This window comes from Carettochelys insculpta, chromosome 1, assembly GCF_033958435.1.
Source record: "Carettochelys insculpta isolate YL-2023 chromosome 1, ASM3395843v1, whole genome shotgun sequence".
Classification (NCBI taxonomy): domain Eukaryota; kingdom Metazoa; phylum Chordata; order Testudines; family Carettochelyidae; genus Carettochelys; species Carettochelys insculpta.
The window spans coordinates 55,609,240-55,630,869 of NC_134137.1; the positions used below are offsets into that span (position 1 = coordinate 55,609,240).

Below are 21,630 nucleotides of genomic sequence, written 5' to 3' on the forward strand. Positions count from 1 at the left end.
GACAAATGTGAGGAACTCTCCCAAATTGAAGTGACATTAGAGGAGGTTTTGGAGTTAATTGATAAGCTGAATAGTAACAAGTCTCCAGGACCAGACGGTATTCACCCAAGGGTTCTGAAGGAACTCAAATGTGAAATTGTGGAGTTATTGACAGTGGTTTGTAACCTATCCTTTAAATCCGCTTCGGTACCCAATGACTGGAAGACGGCCAACATGACGCCAATATTTAAAAAAGGCTCTAGAGGAGACCCTGGCAATTATAGACCGATAAGTTTAACATCAGTACCAGGCAAATTAGTAGAAACACTAGTAAAGAATAAAATTGCAAGGCACGTAGAAGAGCACAAATTGTTGGGCAAAAGTCAGCATGGTTTCTGCAGAGGGAAGTCATGTCTAGCTAATCTATTAGAATTCTTTGAAGGGGTTAATAAACATGCGGACAAGGGGCACCCAGTGGACATAATATACCTAGATTTCCAGAAAGCCTTTGACATGGTCCCACACCAAAGGCTTTTATGTAAATTAGGCAGTCATGGGATAGGAGGAAAGATCCTTTCATGGATAGGGAATTGGTTAAAAGACAGAAAACAAAGGGTTGGAATAAATGGTAAATTTTCACAATGGAGGGGGGTAACTAGTGGTGTTCCCCAGGGGTCAGTCCTGGGACCGATCCTGTTCAACTTGTTCATCAATGATCTAGAAAATGAGGTAAGCAGTGAGGTGGCAAAGTTTGCAGATGACACCAAGTTGTTCAGGACAGTCAAAACCAAAAGGGATTGTGAAGAACTACAAAAAGATCTCAGCAAACTGAGTGATTGGGCAGCAAAATGGCAAATGAAATTTAATGTGGGTAAGTGTAAGGTAATGCACATTTGGAAAAAATAACCCAAATTACACGTACAACATGATGGGGTCAAATTTAGCTACGACAGATCAGGAAAGGGATCTTGGAGTTATAGTGGAGTGTGCAGTGGCAGTTAGTAAAGCAAATAGGATGTTAGGAAATATTAAAAAAAGGGATAGATAATAAGACAAAAGATATCATACTTCCCCTATATAAAACTATGGTACACCCACATCTTGAGTACTGAGTGCAGATGTTGTCTCCTCACCTCAAAAAAGATATATTGGCATTAGAAAAGGTTCAGAAAAGGGCGACTAAGATGATTAGGGGTTTGGAACGGGTGCCATATGGGGAGAGGCTAGAGAGACTGGGACTTTTCAGTCTGGAAGGGAGGTGATTGAGGGGCGATATGATAGAGGTATATAAAATCATGAATGGTGCGGAGAAAGTGAATATAGAAAAATTATTTACCTTTTCCCATAATACAAGAACTAGGGGACACCAAATGAAATTGATGGGCAGTAGGTTCAAAACTAATAAAAGGAAATTTTTCTTCACACAGCGCACAGTCAACCTGTGGAACTCCTTGCCGGAGGAGGGTGTGAAGGCCAGGAGTCTATTAGGTTTTAAAAAAGAGCTCGATAAATTTTTGCAGGTTAGGTCCATAAATGGCTATTAGCCAGGGATAAAGTATGGTGCCCTAGCCTTCATAACAAGGGCAGGAGATGGATGGCAGGAGATAAATCACTTGATCATTGTCTTCTGTTCTCCTTCTCTGGGGCACCTGGCATTGGCCACTGTCGGCAGATGGGATACTGGGCTGGATGGACCTTTGGTCTGACCCAGTATGGCCGTTCTTATGTTCTTATGTTCTTATGAATGTTCTTTTACCAAATATTCTCTTTACTATATCTTGAACGTAAATCCTAATATATATTAGATCAGAGTTCACCACTCTACGAGTTCTCCCAAACCCCAGTGAAAGGACTTGTTGACTATTTCACTGCTGTTTGATGATCATGACATTCTTCTTAAATGTTGCTAAATTATTCATGAACTGTGAATACACAGTATGATTCACATATAGTTCCTGTATGCTGTCTTCCTCCAGTGTTTTTCAAACAGCAAATTCATTTGCATATTTGCCTATTCATTTTTGTCCTGTATTCAAGAAAAGAGATCCTTTTGTTTGTAATCTGAAGACTTTCCTTCTTTGAGTTGCATCCCTGCTGGTGTTCCCCTGTAGCTGTATCTGTGTCCCTGTACCTCTAATTGGAGATTTTTGGTGGCAGGGTCTGTTCAGCCCACACATGCATTCTCCCTGTCTTGTGATCTGCCTTAAGGCTATATAACACTGCACAGGTGAACCCTCCTTCAGTTTTCTCTTGACCATCTTTGGTCTCAAAAAGAGCAAGGAGTTGCCCCTTCCTCAGCAGCATCATTAGGGGTATGCCCAACTTTCCCAGCTCCAAGAATTGTCTCCATGGCAAAGAGTCAGTTCCTGTAATGGCCAGGCACTCTCACTTTGTCTGGTGCATGGAAAAGTCCCACATCCCTCAGAAGTCTTTCCACTGCCACCAGCTAAAGCTGAGCTCTCTCAAGAAATGGGAGCTGAAGTTAAAATTCCTCCTTGTGGAAAAGGCACTTCAAAATCCAAGGGACTCGGATGCTGCCTCTGGATCACTCCCAGATCTGTTAACCTCAGAAAGGGTAGAGTCATGAAAAAAACCCACAAGGCCCCACATAGACTTGAAAAAGGGGCTTTGAGTCTTTGGCAAGCCAAAGGGTTTCTGCAGTGTGGCCACCTTGTTCCTGACAGAACCAGCAATGCTGATGCACATTATCCAGAAAGGGGACTGCATTATGAACTGTCACACTGTGTAGAGAAGCTAAGAGCTCAGGTTGGTAGGTGGATGTTCTACCCACTATGGCGAAAGACAATGACTGTATTGTCTCCAAAAGAGCACCACAGAGACAGCTCTCAGTCTTAGGTGTGACAGCTCCCATCTAATGAGTGCTCTGTGCGTTGCAACAATTGGTACCAACAAATAGCCACAGACAACTCCTCCATGGTAGCTCTTAGTGAGCCCATGGTAGGGCATTACCTCTGGTATTCTGGAGACCAGATGATCAGCTCCTGGAATCACTCTCAGCACCAGACCGCGTACCATCAATACCCCAGACAACCCTGCTCTCACCCACTGACAACTCTGTTAGTGGCCACGAGAGGATCATTTTTGGCCCCTCATCTTAGCCCACCGTCACAATACATAAGGGTCTTCCTCCTTACCTTCAAGCCAACTCGTGATCATGGTGCAGGTCCTCTGATGTAACCCCCACCCTGCATAGTCATATTGTGATCCCTCGGTAACATTAACATCCTACATGTTACAGCTGTCCCCGCCAGATAGTCTCTTACAGTCTGCTTGTCCAGACCTGCTGTGCCATTGGAGGAAGAAACTCTTTGGCTACATCTACATGTGCACACTACATCGAAATAGCTTATTTCGATGTAGCGACATCGAATGGTCTATTTCGATGAATAACGTCTACACGTCCTCCAGGGCTGGCAATGTCGACGTTCAACTTCGACGTTGGGCAGCATCACATCGAAATAGGCGCTGCGAGGGAACGTCTACACACCAAAGTAGCACACATCGAAATAAGGGTGCCAGGAACAGCTGCAGACAGGGTCACAGGGCGGACTCAACAGCAAGCCGCTCCCTTAAAGGGCCCCTCCCAGACACAGTTGCACTAAACACCACAAGATCTACAGAGCCGACAACTGGTTGCAGACCCTGTGCATGCAGCATGGATCCCCAGCTGCCGCAGCAGCAGCCAGAAGCCCTGGGCTAAGGGCTGCTGCACACGGTGACCATAGAGCCCCGCAGGGGCTGGAGCGAGAGCGTCTCTCAACCCCTCAGCTGATGGCTGCCATGGCGGACCCCGCTATTTCGATGTTGCGGGACGCGGATCGTCTATACGTGCCCTACTTCGACGTTCAACTTCGAAGTAGGGCGCTATTCCCATCCCTTCATGGGGTTAGTGACTTTGACGTCTCGCCGCCTAACGTCGATTTCAACTTTGAAATAGCGCCCAGCACGTGTAGCCGTGACAGGCGCTATTTTGAAGTTGGCGCCGCTACTTCGAAGTAGCGTGCACGTGTAGACGCGGCCTTTCAGAACAGGAAGAAAGGCTCAAAGGGGAAGCTACACCTTCTGCAATCTTCTCATTTCCACCAGATGACTCTGTAATGCCTCAACTCCTCACTAGGTGATGATTTTAAGAACTTTCTGTGTCTTACCAAGAGAGTAGCAGATTCTCCTATAGGAGGTGCCAGATATACCTCACAAGATGATTGATAGTCTGTACACGTCCTCATCCAGAATTCCCCATCCAATTAATAAGACAATCATAGATCCATCCAGAGTCATATGGCAGACACCATCCTCCGTTGCACCAACGATGAAGAGAGCTGACAAAAAATGCTACATTTCTCCCAAAGAGGCAGAATTTTGTTTCAACATCTGCAGTTCAGCTCCATGACAGTAGATGTTGTTATGCATGAGGCAAGCAACATCATGCCAAGTCATCTTCATACAGTCAGGCTTGAGAGGGTGGTATATGTGTCAGTGATGTAGTTCAGAGTTGTGAATTACCAAGTTGTCGTGGCCAAATAAGATTTTTTTAATTATGGGAAACTCAGTATATTTCTGGAACATTACTGGAGACACAAGAGGAGAAGTTTCAGGTCATTCTCACTGAGCATCATTTAATAGCTGAGATGGTATTAGAGACAGCAGTAGATGTAAGCTATATAACAGCCTGTCTGGTTTCCATGACAGTTGTATTGTAGAGGGTTACACATTTCTGGCTTGCCCAAATTGCTGTGGAAAATCTCCAGATTTTTTTCTCTATGCCCTGAAGATTCCTGGGCCACATTACATTCCCTAGGAATCTACACTTTGGGATGGAAGAGAAAATATAACATTCAGCCACACCACTACCTCCTCCATACCCACCATTTTAGCACTGTTATAAGCAGCATTAGAAGATCAGGACCCAGAAGTGGAAGCAGTCAGCACCCCAATCTGCAATCTGTCAGATTGCCTCTTCTAAGTTCTTTTGACAGGTTGGGTGAGGGCCCAAGCAATTATACCTGGCAACACTATCTACTCCCTTCTGCACACCCATCACATCCCTTCAGAAATCACTTGGCCTTTGTTCATAACAGTTGGGAAAATATCACCTCTGACAGAGATGAGTCCTGGAAATTACTTCAGAGTGTCACGCCATTCAATTCCTGTCCCTCTCCTATCCTGGCTCTTCTTCTCTGCCCCTTTCAGCCACCCTTCTCACAAGAACCTACTTCATCTGGAAACAGATCATTTGTTATGCCTAGTTGCCATAGAACCAGTACTGATGCAACTCAAAAGCAAGGGGTCTTACTCCCATTACTTCCTAATCTCCCAAGTTGAAGGGAGGTTGGAAGCCTATTCTAGATCTGAGGGCATTAAATAAATATGGGAAGGTGCAGAGTTCAAGACTATCATGCTAACAGCCATTATGCCAGCTCTAGAGATTGATTTCCGATCATGGATCTACAAGATGACTATTTCTGTATTTCAATACAACCATTGTATGGGAGATTCCTATGATTTGCCTTTGCACAGTACATACTGCTCCAGCCAAAGTATTCTCCAAGGTTCTCTCCATTATAATGGTGCAGTAACCATGGTAAAGTAACTGGAATGTGTTAGCATCAACCTAGATACAGTAGAAGTGAGCACCTTCCTCCCAATGAAGGATGCTCCCTTAACAGTCTGGAGAGCTTATCTACACAACTACAAGGTTCAGGGAAGGTACCTTGCAAAGAAGTGACCCGCCATATCAGTATTCTGTAGCTAAGGGCTGTCATGAACATCTGTGCACTTTTTTGTTTTTCATCAATACTCATACAAAGGTCACAATTAATAATATGACCTGTATGTTTTACATAAATCAGTAACAGTGTACCAGATCTTTCTGCATCTCCACAGAAGCACTCAAATTTTGGAATTGGTTCATCCATCACAATGTGCTCATCTCAGCTGTCTATCTGCCAGGGACACAGAATGTTACAGCTGGCAGTCTCATTTGGAATTGTTATCATAACCATTAATGGTAACTGAACTCAGAGGTTCATCGAGATACATTTGCACTTCAGGGAGCCTACTGATCTCCTCGCTACTTACCGGTAGTGTTCTCTGTAAGTTGTGCGCTTGTGCAGCTGCTCAGGAGACATGATGCACGGCTGATTAGCAGAGTGCCCACAGCCAGTTTTTTTTGGTTGTTTGTTTGTTTCTGTTGGTGGTGCATGTTCTCACATGCCTCAGTGCACATAAAATTTATTCCGGACATATATGGAAAAAATCTGCACATGGATTGAAAATATTAGAGAGAACTTTACTTACCAGAGCAGGAAATGTCCTCATTACTCCTCAAGGATCAGCCTGGGGACCTCTTGTATGCTTTTCCCCCGTTTCCTCTTATCCAAGGTCCAACTGAAAGTTCAAAGAGACAAAGTGAGACTTCGACACAAATCTCCTGAGGCATGTGTCTCCTGACACAGATAGTGTGGTTGGGGCTGGTACTCTCTGTGGCCCAAGTGTCTCATGCAGGTACTGTTCCCTGGCTCAGGATTCCCTGCAGCATGTCTGTGAGGAGTGCACGGGCTTGTGGTCTGCTTCATGGTTCCGCTCTTCAGACAGTCAGCACCAATCCCACCATCACAAGCCAGTCAGCTACCAATGCCAGCACTGCAGATTCCCCAGTGGCTGATGCTCTCTAGAGGAGCAGTTTTGATGTTTCTTTGCATCTCCAGTGTCAGCGTCATTGGTCAGTGCACAGTACTATACTGAATCCAGCATTCATTCCTGGTCTTCTAGCACCTCATGCTCCATCAACTTGGCCTTGGACCCAGTCTTGGGATTTTTTAATCAAGCACCTAATCCAAAACCTCCAGTGCCACAGACAGGTTCTCAGACTGTTCAGTGGCCACAGGTCTGGCTGTCCCAATGGAACCCTTGGAATCCCATGGGGTTTTCCCAAGTCATCCCAGATTCTGTGTTCAGTAGCCACTATATCAATGGTATTGTCGGCCACCTCCAGCAGAGATTGGACGTGCTGAACTAAATAAAAAAAAAAAAACACAGGGAGAGAAAACGGTCTTTCCAATGGTCCTGTTTGGGTACAGTCTAAGATTTCTTTTTTATAATAGTTGTTTCTTATCAGTAAACAAATAAGACAGGGAATTTGAAAAAGCTGAAGACCTGATCCAGTATCTGTTGAAGCTAATAAAAGGCTTTCAGTAAACAAAAGGAGGGGTACCTCAGTGGTTTGAGCACTGGCCTGCTAAAGCCAGGCTTGTGTGCTCAGTCCTTGAGGAGGTGGTTTAGGAGTCTGGGACAAAGAGATTAAAAAAAAAATCTGTCCAGGATGGTGCTTGATCCTGCCAAGAGGGTAGGGAATTGGACTTGATGACCTCCTAAGGTCCCTTCCAGTTCTATGAGGTGTATATCTCCATACTTTTTAAATTTTTATATTTTAAATTCAGTGGGTAATTGGATCAGGAACTAAGCTAGGAAGGGCATCTTTAAATTCTTCACATTGTACTCACAGTGTAAAGTAAAGCTTATAACAATAGCCAATTCATAATCAAAAAGAGTGCTTTGGTGTGCAGTGGACAATATATCTTAACTTTTAAAATGTCCTTATGTATGTGTGTGTAGATTCACAACTTCAGAACTGCATTAAAATCAACTGCAGTGTGTTAGAGGGAGAGAGGATTTTGCAAGTAAATTTTGGTCAGCTCCACAGAATTGCCCAGGATATGCAAGTAGGTGAAAGGTAGACATTAGAATGGATTTTAAGTGGTAGGCCACAACTTTATTACCTTAAAATATACAGGTGATATATACCAAATGTTCACTCACACTGGACATATAACTGTCTGTGTCCATTGAGGGTTTATGGACTCCCACCAGATAGCCGATAACAATAAATCCTAGTCTCCTTTACCCCAAGTGTGCCTCCACAGAACACCGAGGAACTGCATTAAAGGAATATTACTGAGGTTGCAGAATCAAACACTAAAAAATTAGAAAATGCCAGGTTAAGAGTTGCCAATGCAAACTTAATATGTCCCTTTTCTGTGTTCAATCTTTGCACTGAGTGAGCCAGGGAACCTGTGGAAAAAATAATGTACGATCATCTACTTAGAGTCTGGGCTGAATTAAGTTGTAGGGGTCACCATGAACCTGACATTTTCTGACTTTTTAGTACTTTATGTTGCAGTCTAAATTAAATAATATTTTATCCTAGTTTTATATGTAATTTCTTAGGTAAAAATTATATTATGTATAACTTTAACAATCTGCTACCCTTTTATCATCGTGTTTTGAACCCAGATCCTTCAGCACTGTGGCAGCCATCTACCATTTCACTTCAGCTAGCAACAGGAAAAAAAACAAAAAACAAAAAAAAACCTATTATTCTAGGTTGAGAGGGTAGACAGGCAAAGCTTGGCCTGCCTCTTTGTGTCCTTCTCCCAGACATAGGAGCTTTTGTCCTTGTGTTGCCCTCAGAGGTGGGGTATGTGGTACTAGGTCTGAGAGATTATGCGGGATGGTAGTGTGGCTCTTTTACCCCCTAGCCAGGAGCTGGGGGAGTACGTGTCCCAAATAATGTCCCTGGGTAGGAGATGGGACATTAGGGCAATGGTGGGATCTTGAGGATGAGAGAGAGCATGCTCCAGCTCTCTCTCTCTCTTTCTCTCTCTCTTTCTCTCTCTCTCTTTTGTCTCTTCATCCCTGGGAGTTGTGAAAATGCGTGCCACATGGGACATGGCATTGGGTCAAGGGAAGTGAAGATGTTATTGAAGGAAAACCACCCTGACTCTTACCCACAACCCTGTTTCCACACTCCCCCTCCCCACAAATAACAGCCATGCTGCCAGCTCCAAGGCATTTACAGTGCAGCAATGCAATGTTCAGTGACTTCGGCAGGTTGCCAAAATTGTTCTGAGAAACACAAGTGAGGAAAAGGAAATGGTGATTTGTAACACTTCACAACTCAGCTGAATCTGATTGGATATTAATTAGACAAAGAAAAGGCACTGCAATAACCTTTAGGTGTTTCTTGTTACTGAATAAGAATGACTTTCTCGAGCAGTGGATTTGCTAATCAGTTGATTCATGGCTCTCCAAAAGTGCAGGGAGGGCAGAGAAGGAGTAGGAAGTGAAAGGCCCAGTTCCCCAGTATGCAAGATAGCTGCAAGTTGTCGGGGTGTGCAGGCTGTATGTGGAACCCCAGTGGCCAATTGTGTGTGGTGACCATATTTTCCTAGGCCAAATACGGGACATCTTGTTGCGGGGGAGGGAGATGATGCCTTCCTGGCACCTGAAATACAACAGTCCCAGCCAAAATGGGATGGATGGTCACCTTTCTCAGGCGGCAGCAACGAAGGGTCCTGTGGCACCTTATAGACTAACAGAAAAGTTTAGAGCATGAGCTTTCGTGAGTTAACTCACTTCTTCAGATGCAGAGTTAACTCATGAAAGCTCATGCTCTAAACTTTTCTGTTAGTCTATAAGGTGCCATAGGACCCTTCGTTGCTGCTACAGATCCAGACTAACACGGCTACCCCTCTGTTACTCAGGCAGTGGTTGTCTTGTGGGGGTTGCCACCCTGCTGGAGGAGGGGGTGCCCCCTATCTGCGGCTTTCAGCTGCCCATTCCTTGGAGGCACTGCAAAGAGGGCTGCCACCTGCACGGGACCTTCCTTGATGGCGCAGGGCAATGGGAATGGGACTGCAGCCCCACTGGTGAAACTCCCGGTTTACCCAAACTGCAGGGAGCTGGGAACAGGGAACTTGTGTTCCCCTCGGCTCCCCTGAGCTGCTGGGATCTGGGAAGTGGGAAGCATCTGTGCCGATTTGGCTCCTGGCTCTCCAGAGCCGTGTGGTGCTCTCCCAGGCGGTAGCTGTGCTGGTCTGGCTTTCAGATGCCCTGAGCTGTGGGGAGCCAGATTAGCACAGCAGTAGCCTTGCCAGTGTGGCTCCCGGTTCCCCCGGGCCATGAGTAGTCAGGAGCTGGGTGGCAGCTGTGCTGGCCCACGTCTCAGCTCCCCCAAGCCACAGGGAGCCCAGAACCAGGCAGCAGCTGCATTGGTGCTTCTGCCGGCTCCCCTAAACTGCGCAGAGCCAGGCACCAGGCTGCAACCATGCCCCGCAATCGGGGGAAAGGGCAGCTCAGCAGGGGGCCCTAATCTGGGGCAATTAGCTCTTTTGTTAAAATAAATCAGGATACCTTCCTGACACCTGAAATACAGACCTGTCCCAGCCAAAACAGGACATATGGTCACACCACACTTGTGGCGCACAGGCCTCAGGTTACCCACCACTGCTGTAATCCTTTATCAAGTAAAGTGTTAAATAACTTAAAAAATAGTGATCCCTCTAGCCCAGTGTATGTTCACTAGAGGTAATGGACCCATTCAAATCACATCTTCTTGAACTTATGGAGGAATAAGGGGGTAATTTGCTCCGGAAATCAATAGTCCCATTGCCATTAAGTGAGGTATAATTTTTATTAAGAATACTATGAACAACTGAAATGGGTTATTAATGAAAAACATTTTGTAGACAGAAAGCCTTTAAATGAAATAGCAGTAATCCATAGCAAAGAACAAAGTTTAAATGAATTTATTGTACAGGTATATGAACCATATTTATATTTTATGCCCACATATATTTCCAGATAATAAAAATCACCTTAAAATTAAGTGACACATCTGAGAGGAATTAAAGATAAAAAAGTCACAACGAGTTGTAGCAGAATAACATAAAAGGGCACCCTGCAGTGCTCAACTATTACAGGTTTAATCCTTAACTATGAATTTTCTTGCTTTTGTGTATTTGTCTCAGATGCTTAAAATAATGTCATGGAATTTTGGATTAATGTTTTTACATAATTTACTGTAACTACATCATATTTCTGGCTTCTACTTTTTTTAATCCATCAACCACTTTTGATTTTTACATCCATCGGTAAACCATTCCTCAATGGTCTTCAAATCAAATTAAAGTATAAATGTAGGAAAAAAAAATGATCGGCCGGGACTTTTAGAAAGCAAAGCTAATAAGATCTGAAGTTCACAGGGTCAATAGAATGGAAAGTGGAATAGTTTGCAAAACTTGCCATTGTAAGTATTATAGAATGCTTTTTTCTATTAGAAACCAAAATAAGAATTTTCTTTAATTAAAGCATGTAATGTAAATCAACTGTGTACTTATTTAATACATGAAACTTGTCAAGTGAATCAATCCAAAATGCTGTGATGGACACATCAAAGTTAAAATTGCCTTCCCAACTTTGCCTCTATTGCTTTCTGAATTATGTTTCATTGTGGTGTTCTGACAATGCTCAATAAATACGCCAACAATTAATATTGTTATGTTCACTTTAATACGTGGGAAGTCAATTTTGTCATTGTCCACATTTTTTGGTCAAGAAGTAATCAGCACCCAGGCTCCAGAGAGAATACAAAAACAACAACAATGATAATTAGTAAATAAAGAGATTTCACAGTCCGTTGGTAAGCATCTGATGGTCTGTATTTTGCTCAACGTTTGGTTCACTTGTTGACTAGCACTGCTTTAATATATGGTTCTCTGTCTCATTTGCTGCATGTTATCTCATTCCCGAGCAGCTATGTAGAGAATCCTCTGAATTCCCGTGCAAGATATATTAGTGTCCTGCAAACAAAACATGATATGATTATTTAAATTCAAATATTTATTGGGAGTTCCAAGGTTGCATGGATAAACATGCCTGGGAAACCTGGACATTATTAGATTTTAGAATGCCTTCACTTTGCAATTGGCATTCTTTGAATAAATATTTTAATATGTATGTGTTGTGTATAATTTCCTGTGTATTTGAAAAAGAAAAAGGAATACAAATTCCCTCATCTGGATTTATTTGCCCCGCTGAAAACAAGTGAAGAAATCTTCACCCTTGTAGATGTAGGATTACATTGGGATGTCATGTTCAACTGTGACAGTTAACGATTACCTGCTATCACATCTTTTGAGAATTAGTGCTTTTTGGGATACAGTGCTTTTTTGTAAAAATGTTTAAATTTACTAGGTGCTGTTTTATCTACTGAGTGATCTAACACAAGTCAGAGGTACAAACAAGAAGTGGGGAATTAGAGAGATGTATCTACAGGTTACACAGTGACTTAGTTGTACACAAGTCTTGTTCTGATATATGTGTCACAGCTTAGAAATAGCTTATTGATAACACATACAACAGCTTATTGATAATAAATACAATTAAACACTTAGTAGTGTGTTTCTTTATGATGTAGGAAAATAAAAATAAAATGTCATTTATTTATTTTGATTTTAGTGTCCTTCCTAAGCTCTGAATTATTTATCTTTATATTTCACTCATTACCATGAGCAAAGAAGCAGTATTTTATAGAACAAAATAAATCCGTACCTCATTCAATCAGCTGCCCAAAAAATAACAATAAAGCCAGTTTCCCAGCCTTCTGAGTGATTGGGCAGCAAACTGAGTGATTGGGCAGCAAAATGGCAAATGAAATTTAATGTGGGTAAGTGTAAGGTAATGCATGTTGGAAAAAATAACCCAAACTACACGTACTACATGATGGGGTCAAATTTAGCTACGACAGATCAGGAAAGGGATCTTGGAGTTATAGTGGATAGTTCTCTGAAGACATCCACGCAGTGTGCAGCGGCAGTTAGTAAGGCAAATAGGATGTTAGGAATTATTAAAAAAGGGATCGATAATAAGACAAAAGAGATCATACTTCCCCTATATAAAACTATGGTACGCCCACATCTCGAGTACTGCGTGCAGATGTGGTCTCCTCACCTCAAAAAAGATATATTGGCATTAGAAAAGGTTCAGAAAAGGGCGACTAAGATGATTAGGGGCTTGGAAAGGATCCCATATGGGGAGAGGCTAGAGAGACTGGGACTTTTCAGTTTGGAAAAAAGGCGATTGAGGGGCGATATGATAGAGGTATATAAAATCATAATTGGTGTGGAGAAAGTGAATATAGAAAAATTATTTACCTTTTCCCATAATACAAGAACTAGGGGACACCAAATGAAATTGATGGGTAGTAGGTTCAAAACTAATAAAAGGAAATTTTTCTTCACACAGCGCACAGTCAACCTGTGGAACTCCTTGCCTGAGGAGGCTGTGAAGGCCAGGACTCTATTAGGGTTTAAAAAAGAGCTTGATAAATTTTTGCAGGTTAGGTCCATAAATGGCTATTAGCCAGGGATAAAGTATGGTGCCCCAGCCTTCATAACAAGGGCAGGAGATGGATGGCAGGAGATAATTCACTTGATCATTGTCTTCTGTTCTCCTTCTCTGGGGCACCTGGCATTGGCCACCGTCGGCAGATGGGATGCTGGGCTTGATGGACCTTTGGTCTGACCCAGTATGGCCATTCTTATGTTCTTATGTTCCCATCTTAGTACCCTGTCAAAACAATCAAGGTTTCTTCACCCAGTCCTACCCACTGACAAGAAAACGGGAATAGCCTGAGGCATTATATTAAAATAAAAACTTTGTAGGTGCTTCCATCTGATCTGATTTGAATGCAGTCTTGTGCTTAGACTAGGCATAGTGATATATGTAACAAAGAGTGTTTATGGTGATTCCAGTGGAAGTAGAGCCAGAGCATGCCTGCCTTCCAATTATGGTTATATGCAATTTTGTATCCTTCCATTTCTGCAGTCAGTTTTGTATGGTACAAAATTCATTATCGAAGTTGTGTGTGCAAAATGAGAGGCCAAATAATTCTTTATTTTACTCTCATATTTTAAACTTAAATGTTTCATATATTCTATCAAGAAACTGATGTGTGATCTTTTCTACTGTATTCTTATTGCATGTGTATTCATTTGTTTGGTCATAGGAGCCTTTCACAACATTCTTTCTTAATGCAAATGATGCAAAATTTGACCATCCAGATCGAACCTTCTCTTCAGTGGCAAGATCTTGGAGAAACAGCCAAAGAGACACGTCAGATGTGAAGGTAGCTATAATTTTACATATGTTAATTAATTTAGTATGTTGTGTTATGTAGTGGAATGTATCCGTTTTCATTTCTGGTGTTTTCTTTTACTTAGGCTCATAGAGGCTTTTTGCATTGAGTACCTGTACATAAAAATCCAGTATATCATACACCCAAACTAATTTGGCCTCAGAACACTTTTAGGCTTGGAATATGTTGATGCAGCTCATACAGGCTGGTCCACAGGTGAGGGAGGGAGTTCATACCAAAAAAATGCTGCATGAGTCATTTGAGTTGAGTTAATTTTTACATCTTTCATTTTACCAAAAAATAAAAAATAAGAGAAAATCATCTGAATGAACAACTAATGTCCTTCTGATAGGAGGATGGTTAGAAAGCCTATAATGAAGTATAAAAATGAAAAATTAAGTAGAAACCCAAAACAAACCAACAGTGTGACAGCCAAAACAAGGATGGTTAGTGTTGTTCTTTTGCACAAAAATAAAATTAAGTAACATTTGACAGGGTTTTTTTAATTGGAAGAGTGGTTTTGCAACTCTGTTTTGGCACAAGTGACATAATAACTGTACTATTATGAATGCATTATAAATATTGATATACCTACAATCGAAATACTATTCAAACACCATACTATTTTGATACACACATAATTTCTTATTTAATATTTTGGAAGGAAAAATATCACCAGCATTGAAATTTTTCCATGGGACACCTATTCACATCACACAGTACTGGTGTTCCACAGAACACAATTTAGGAAATGCTGTCATACACACTTGAAGAAGATGACTCCTAGAAAATACTATTGCCATAGGAGAAAACAATCAACATTTCTATCATGTTGGGGGTTTAAATGATGCTTTGTTTCTACAAAAAAAACTCTGATCTAATTTATATCAGTTAATCAGAAGATGAAGAAAAACCCAATAAATTGTTCTTTCCTGCTGTTAACTCAATATTTGGCCCAGTCCATAAAATGCAGCAGAAATTGGATTTGACCTTAAAATGTCATATTGTTATAGCTTGCCTAGCTCTGGGTTTGCATTGCCTGAGGCAAATAATAAAGCATTAATGACAAGACCCATTTAAAATGTAGGCTTCTTTGTAGAGCTTTAGCTTTTACTTGACAGTGCCTGGGGATATTATGCAACAATACACGTTAGATTAAACCAACATCTACACAATATACAGAAACAGCTGGAGAGCAGAGTAATTTTACTGTTGTTATTATTTACCTATTGTTAAATACAAAGGGTTATTGTACACATCGGTGGAACCATGTCAAAAGAAAGCCCATATCTTCCAATATTTTAAACAATAAGATCTTTTCCTGATTCTCATATTCTCCGGTAATAAGATTGGAGTCATAGGTTGGAGCATCCATATTAATTGTACATGCTTTTCTTTTTAAAGCAATTTTAAAGAGGTTTTATTGTTCCATTATTGCCACTCAGATTATTAAGTATAAACACCAAAATTACATTAACGTGAAGCATCCTAACTGACATGACAAAATAGGGTTGTTATTCTCTTTTGATTCTGGACTGTTTCCTCTGTGAACATTAGAAGAGTCAAAGAAGAATGTGTGATCTTATATACCATTTGTTTTGCGACAAATATACATTAAGATGGAAGAGATGTAGTTTTCTGTGAGTGTTCCATTGGATGTCAATGATGCTTACATACTATTAATGTTATACAAATAGGACAAAGTGAGGAACACAGTGACGGTTGCGTCAGAATCTCAGACGAGCTTCTTCTATATAAAACCATGTAGCAGTTTCTTCAATTTTCAAGCGTTGTTTTGATTTTGTCTTTTCAGTCAAGCCCAATCTAAGTTGACTAAGTCCTCAAGTATTTCACTTTAGATAGTTATGTTTCTTGTACTTTGTGTGTAACCTTAGGCCTCTGTTTTTGCTTCCCCACCTGTGATTGGTGATAGAGACTTGAAACATTTTGAAGTTAGAAACACTTAAAACTTTTATGGTAGTGTGCTTGAACATGAGTTGATATTTGCCTATTAATTTAAGTTACTTCCAAACCTAAACAGATATTTTATCCTGTAAAGAGCAGGAACAGTGTATGTAAGGTATATATAACTTCCAGTTTGATATATCAACATAGTGGGGCATTCCAATTAGTTCTCTTCTCAGGAAGCTCAAGAAATGCACTATGCTGTGCTATGTGATTCAGGTTACTTCACAAGATTTCAGAGATGTCAGCCTTAACTGATGAGTTTGGGCCACAAGGCATTCAGTCTTGTCCCTAGAAATCTGGCTGTCATTCTGCTATGTAATACTCCATCCCACTAGATCACTGTAGAAGGAATGCTTCCTGTAATATGATCTTAGTATCTCTAAAATACTAACATGCTACTCTAATGAGACTTTGTCACAAGGTGCTGTCTGACTGCCCCAAGACTCAAGTTTCTGTAACTAACGATTATACCCACATTTTGAAGATGCAATCAGACTATGCAATCACTGCTATTGAATAGGTCTGCCATTAAGCCAATTGAACAAAGTCTCACCTATATCTATAATTACATGATGGCTATGTCTCCAGTAGGCCTTTCCAGAGCATGCCTGCCTGCCAATTATGGTTATATGCAATTTTGTATCCTTCCATTTCCATTGTAATCCATTTCCAGCAAGTTGGGAAAGTGCTAATGAGGCACTGCCATGAATATGGTTTTAGGAAGAAGGGGCTTTTGAAAGGCCCCCATCTACATGGGCGGAGCATGTATTGCATGTAGCTGCCATTATGCTAATGAGGCACTGCATATTCATGGTAATGCCTCATTAGCATCTTGCAAACTCACTCATTACCATGCCCCTTCTGAAAGGAAGGAGGTAGTCTAGACGTAGCCAATGAAGGGGCAGTTTTCTTAAGGGTAGGAAAAATGCAGTATGTAATGAAATTGACCACTAGAGCTGCTATGGAGCTGAAGGATTTTTCTGATGAAACAGACTTTTGTTTCAATAGACTTAAGGCAAACAAAGGAAAAGAAAAGTTACCAAAACTGATTATTAGGCCATTTCTTTGAGTAGTGTTCCTGTGGTGCTCCACTTCATGTGTGCATGTGCCTCTCCTGATCAGACTTTTTTTTTTTATTTTAAAAGTGTCTAGGGGTCTGCAACCTGTAGCTCTGGAGCAGCATGCGGCTCCATAAGGACTCCTTTGCGGCTCATCATCATGATCAACAACCCTAGACTCAATGCCCATTGGTGTCTGATGCCTCTCTCGCTATTTCCTTTCATCTTTCCCTGTCCAGTGCAGAGTGGCTTAGTTTCTGTAAACTAACTCCACAGCAATCTAGTATATCATCTTCCCGTTCCCTGTGAGGGTCTGTCTCTCCCATTCAAACCATCCGTTATGCGGAACACCAGGGTCTTGATTTTTGTTCCTCATTCATTCTGCAAATGTGCCCAAATAGCTCTAACTTGCATTGTATAACTGTCTGCAGTACCTTCTCTTTCTGCTGTATCTTCCTCTGTAATTCCTTGTCGGTGGCCTTCTGCAACCATCCTATTCTTTCTATAACAACAGCTCTCGAATGCCAATATTCTTCTCTTTGAATCTTTCATTATCACCCATATCTCACATCTGCACAACATACTGCTGAATACACACATTTTCAAGACACTCAGCTTCATTCCTAAGGTAATCATTTTGCTTTTCCAGATCTTATCCATCGACCTCAAACTCACTCTTGCTTTTGCTATTCTAGTCACTATTTCCTTCTTACAGTCTAGATCATACGTTATAATGCTTCCCAGATATGTGAATTTCTCTGTATTCTCTTGTTCAGTCCCATCTACGCTGATCTTCTTTCCTATTTTCTTATGTCCAAATACCATTGGTTTGTTTTATCAATGTTCATAATTACTCTATACTGCTTCCCTTCCTCATTTAGCACCTGCACCATTCTCGCTAGCTTCTCTTCATCTTCCTCAATGATAATTATATCATCCATGAACCTCAAGTTGTTAATTCTGATCCCATGCACAGATATCCCTTCTACCTCTTCCTTGATCTTGTCCTTCACTCTCTTTAGAAGCGTGATGAAGATACTCAGTGATATCAGATCTCCTTGTCTCATACGTCTACTTGTTCTAAACCAACTTCCTAATTCTCCACACATTCTCACCACTGCCTCTGCATTGTCATCGATATCCTTCAACAGCCATATCAGTGTGCTATCCACTCTGGATGACTCCAATGCCACCCAAGTCACTGTCTGATCTATACTGTCAAATGCCCTCTGAAAATCGAAGAAGCCAGTGTAAGTGATGCTCTTTTGTCAAGCTTTCTCCACTATCAGTCTTAGTGCCAGTATCTGCTGTATTGTACTTTTCTCTTTCCTGAACCCTGATTGCTCAATTGCTAGATGTTCTTCTGTCTGCGATCTGAGTCTCTCAGTCAGTATTATCATCAGCACCTTGCCTAGATGACTCGGTAGGGCAATCATTCTGTAGTTCTTGCACTCTAATGCACTTCCTTTCTTGTGTATTGTCACTCGCACGGATCTTGTCCATTCGTTAGGTGCCATCCCTTATTTCCATGCTATAATACATAGGCGGTGTATTTCCTGAATCATACTTTCTCCATATTGGTCTCACTGTCAATGCTCAGCAGAGCACCTCTTCGTTCTCATCTTGGATCGCCAGCTGCTTTGGCTGCCACTTCTTATTAATATTTCTAATCATCTTATTCACCTCCCTGGTCTTACATGCACCATAATACCTCTCTATATCTTCATACTGCTCCTCTAAACATTTTGCCTTATCCTTTTTGGTCGCTTTCCTTACCTCATTGCATTTCACCCTATGTTGCTCTTCTGCTCTCTTGCAAACATGCCTTCTGATCTTCAACACTCCTTTCTCTTGGAACAACTTCAGTGTCTCCTGCATAATCCATTTGCTTATTGACCTTCTCTTCTTTGGGAATAGTCTGCTCAGTTGCCTCTTGTATTGCCATGGCTATCCCTTTGACTTGCTTATCTAGGTCTTCTCTGTGGCTGCATTTCTAATCTTCTCTTTGAGTGCTGTTCTGTATGCATTGCCTATTTCTTCCTCCTCTAGCCTTGCCACGTCTCTTCTTTTCTTAAACTGGGTCTTATACTTTCTCTTGAGTTTCATCTTGATGTTTGCAGTCACTAGAGTGTGGTCCGAGTCTATATCCACTCCTTGGAAAATTCAGCACTGAGGTATTGATGTTCTTAACAAAATCATGTTTATTATGGTCTTGGACTTCTTGTCATTCGATTGCCATGTCCACTTCCTACAGTCCTTTTGCTGGAATCTCATGTTGCAGATCACTATCTCATGCTCCAGAACAAACTTTAGTAGTGCCTCGACTCGTTTGTTTCTTTCTCCATATCCAAACATTCCCGTGACTCTCTCCCAACCTTCGTTATTTGTTCTGACCTTTGAGTTCCAATCTCCTCCTATGATCAAAATATCTCTCTTTGGTACCTTCTCCAGCATCTTTATAGAATAGCTCAATCTCTTCCTCTCTACTGTCTGACCTGGGTACACCCGCCTGAATGACCAAGATGTTGAATGGTTTTACTTCAAATCTCCCTACCATCATTCTTCCACTCACCAGTTTGTAGCCTAAAAGCAAATCCAACTCCTGCCTCATGCTTTGTTTTGTTCCCTGCCCAAATAACTTTGCAACCACACATCCCTCCTGATGCTATCCAACCCATCTCTGCCAGTCCAAGTATATTGCATCAGTATCTCTCCATCTCCTTTCAAAACAATTCTAATTTTCCAGTTGCTCAAAGTGTTTGGATGTTCCACGTTCCAATTGATAGTATATGTGTTAGTTGTAATTTTCTCTTAAGCCGCGTCTACACGTGCCGCCTACTTCGAAGTAGCGGCGCCAACTTCGAAATAGCGCCTGTCACGGCTACATGTGTTGGGCGCTATTTCAAAGTTAACATCGACGTTAGGCAGCGAGATGTCAAAGTCGCTAATCCCATGAGGGGATGGGAATAGTGCCCTACTTCGACGTTCAACGTCGAAGTAGGGAACGTGTAGTCGTTGTGCGTCCCGCAACATCGAAATAGTGGGGTTCTCCATGGCGGCCATCAGCTGAGGGGTTGAGAGATGCTCTCTCCAGCCCCTGAGCTTGATGCTGGCTGCATGCAGCGGCCCCTTAAAGCTCCCCGCCCCCTGCCTTCCTGTGCAGGAAGCTGAGAGAATGTGCAGGCGGCAGCCCAAACACGCGGCCAGCCTGCACGTCTCTGAGCAGCCACACACACACCCCACCGCTGCAATGGCTGCCCGCCAGCCCCCCAAGTGCCCCCAGGGGACCCCCCCCAAGGGGAGCCAGGGCTCCCAGCCCAGCAGCCAGGCGGGGAAGCGGCAGCGGGGCCCCTCCTGGATGGAGGCCGAGCTTCGGGACGTGCTGGGGCTCTGGAGCGAGGAGGAGGTGCTCCAGGTAATGGGGAGCAAGAGGCGGAACACGGATGTGTTCGCTCGGCTGGCCGAGGGCCTGGCCGCCTGGGGTCACCCTGCCCGCACTCCGGATCATGTCCGCAGTAAAGAGAAGGAGCTGCAGCAGGGTTACGCCCGGGTCTGCGATGCGGCCGGCTGATCTGGGGCCGCCCCCGTCACTTGCCCCTTCTACAGGGAGCTCAGGGACATCCTGGGCCCCCGGCACACCTCCTCCCCTCTGGCCACTCTTGATACCTCGGCCGACGAGCCCCAGCAGGCCCCGGAGGTGGAGTCCGCCCTGGAGGCAAGCCCCGCACCCCGGGCCCCCCCCAGGAGCTCACCCCTGGGGCACCAGAGGAGGAGGAGGAGGGGGAGTCGTCCTCCAGCAACGCTGGCCTGAGGATCGTCCTGCCATTCAGGAGCTCCAGCCGGGCGTCCGCCCACCAGGTGTCCCCCGACCATGGGAGTGGACCATCAGGTATGTACCCCCCGGTGCACACCCCCAGGGTTGAGGGGCGGGGGTAATAGATATGACCAGGGCCCTCCACATGCCCAGATGACCATGGCAGAAGTCAGGGCAAGGGTAGGGGTGCAGAGACTCAGGCCAGGGGTATGGAGGGAGTGGGAGTGGAGGATCTTTTAAGGGAGTCCTTGTACCTCAGAAAGGAACTGTTTACACCTTCTGGATCGTATGGCAGCATGGACCTTTGTTACCAATTATACAAAATTACGCCTCCTTCGCTTTCAGGGCTGGCTTTGAAAGGTCTGCTCACTGATCAGTGACAGCCTGGACAAACAAATCTCAGTTTGCCTTCATGTAAAGAACTGTGTGGACTGGTAGAAAGAACAGCTCAATGCTGGTTGAGGATTCTTTTCTTCTGTACAACTCTGACAATTACAGAGGCAATGGATGCATCCCTGTTGAGATGTGGATCTCACCTCAGTACTCTCACAGTACAGCAGATGTTCACTGCAAGAAACCACTCCCCATATTAAGTTCTTAGAACTCTGGACAGGAATGCCTGCCTTCATTTTCTACCCCTCATCAGAGGCTAATCAATCAAAATCATGATGGACAAAGTAGCTTATATATTCTATATCAATGAGCAAAGGGGAGTAGCCTCCACCTTCCTGTTCATCAAAGCAACAACTCTGTGGAACTGGTTCATAACCCATCAGACCCGTATTTCAGGCACCCTGGATCCCAGAACATCATTG

The 21,630-nt window shown here is 42.9% G+C and overlaps 1 protein-coding gene across 8 annotated transcripts in view; it reads left to right on the forward strand.

Moving 5' to 3' along the window:
- NBEA (neurobeachin) overlaps positions 1-21,630 on the forward strand; it is a 776,083-nt gene that overhangs the window by 663,196 nt on the left and 91,257 nt on the right. For all 8 annotated transcript variants that reach the window (XM_074986506.1, XM_074986516.1, XM_074986543.1 and 5 more), the window contains one exon: positions 13,847-13,966. In XM_074986506.1, coding sequence (XP_074842607.1) covers positions 13,847-13,966 — 120 coding nt within the window. The remainder of the gene's footprint in view (positions 1-13,846; positions 13,967-21,630) is intronic.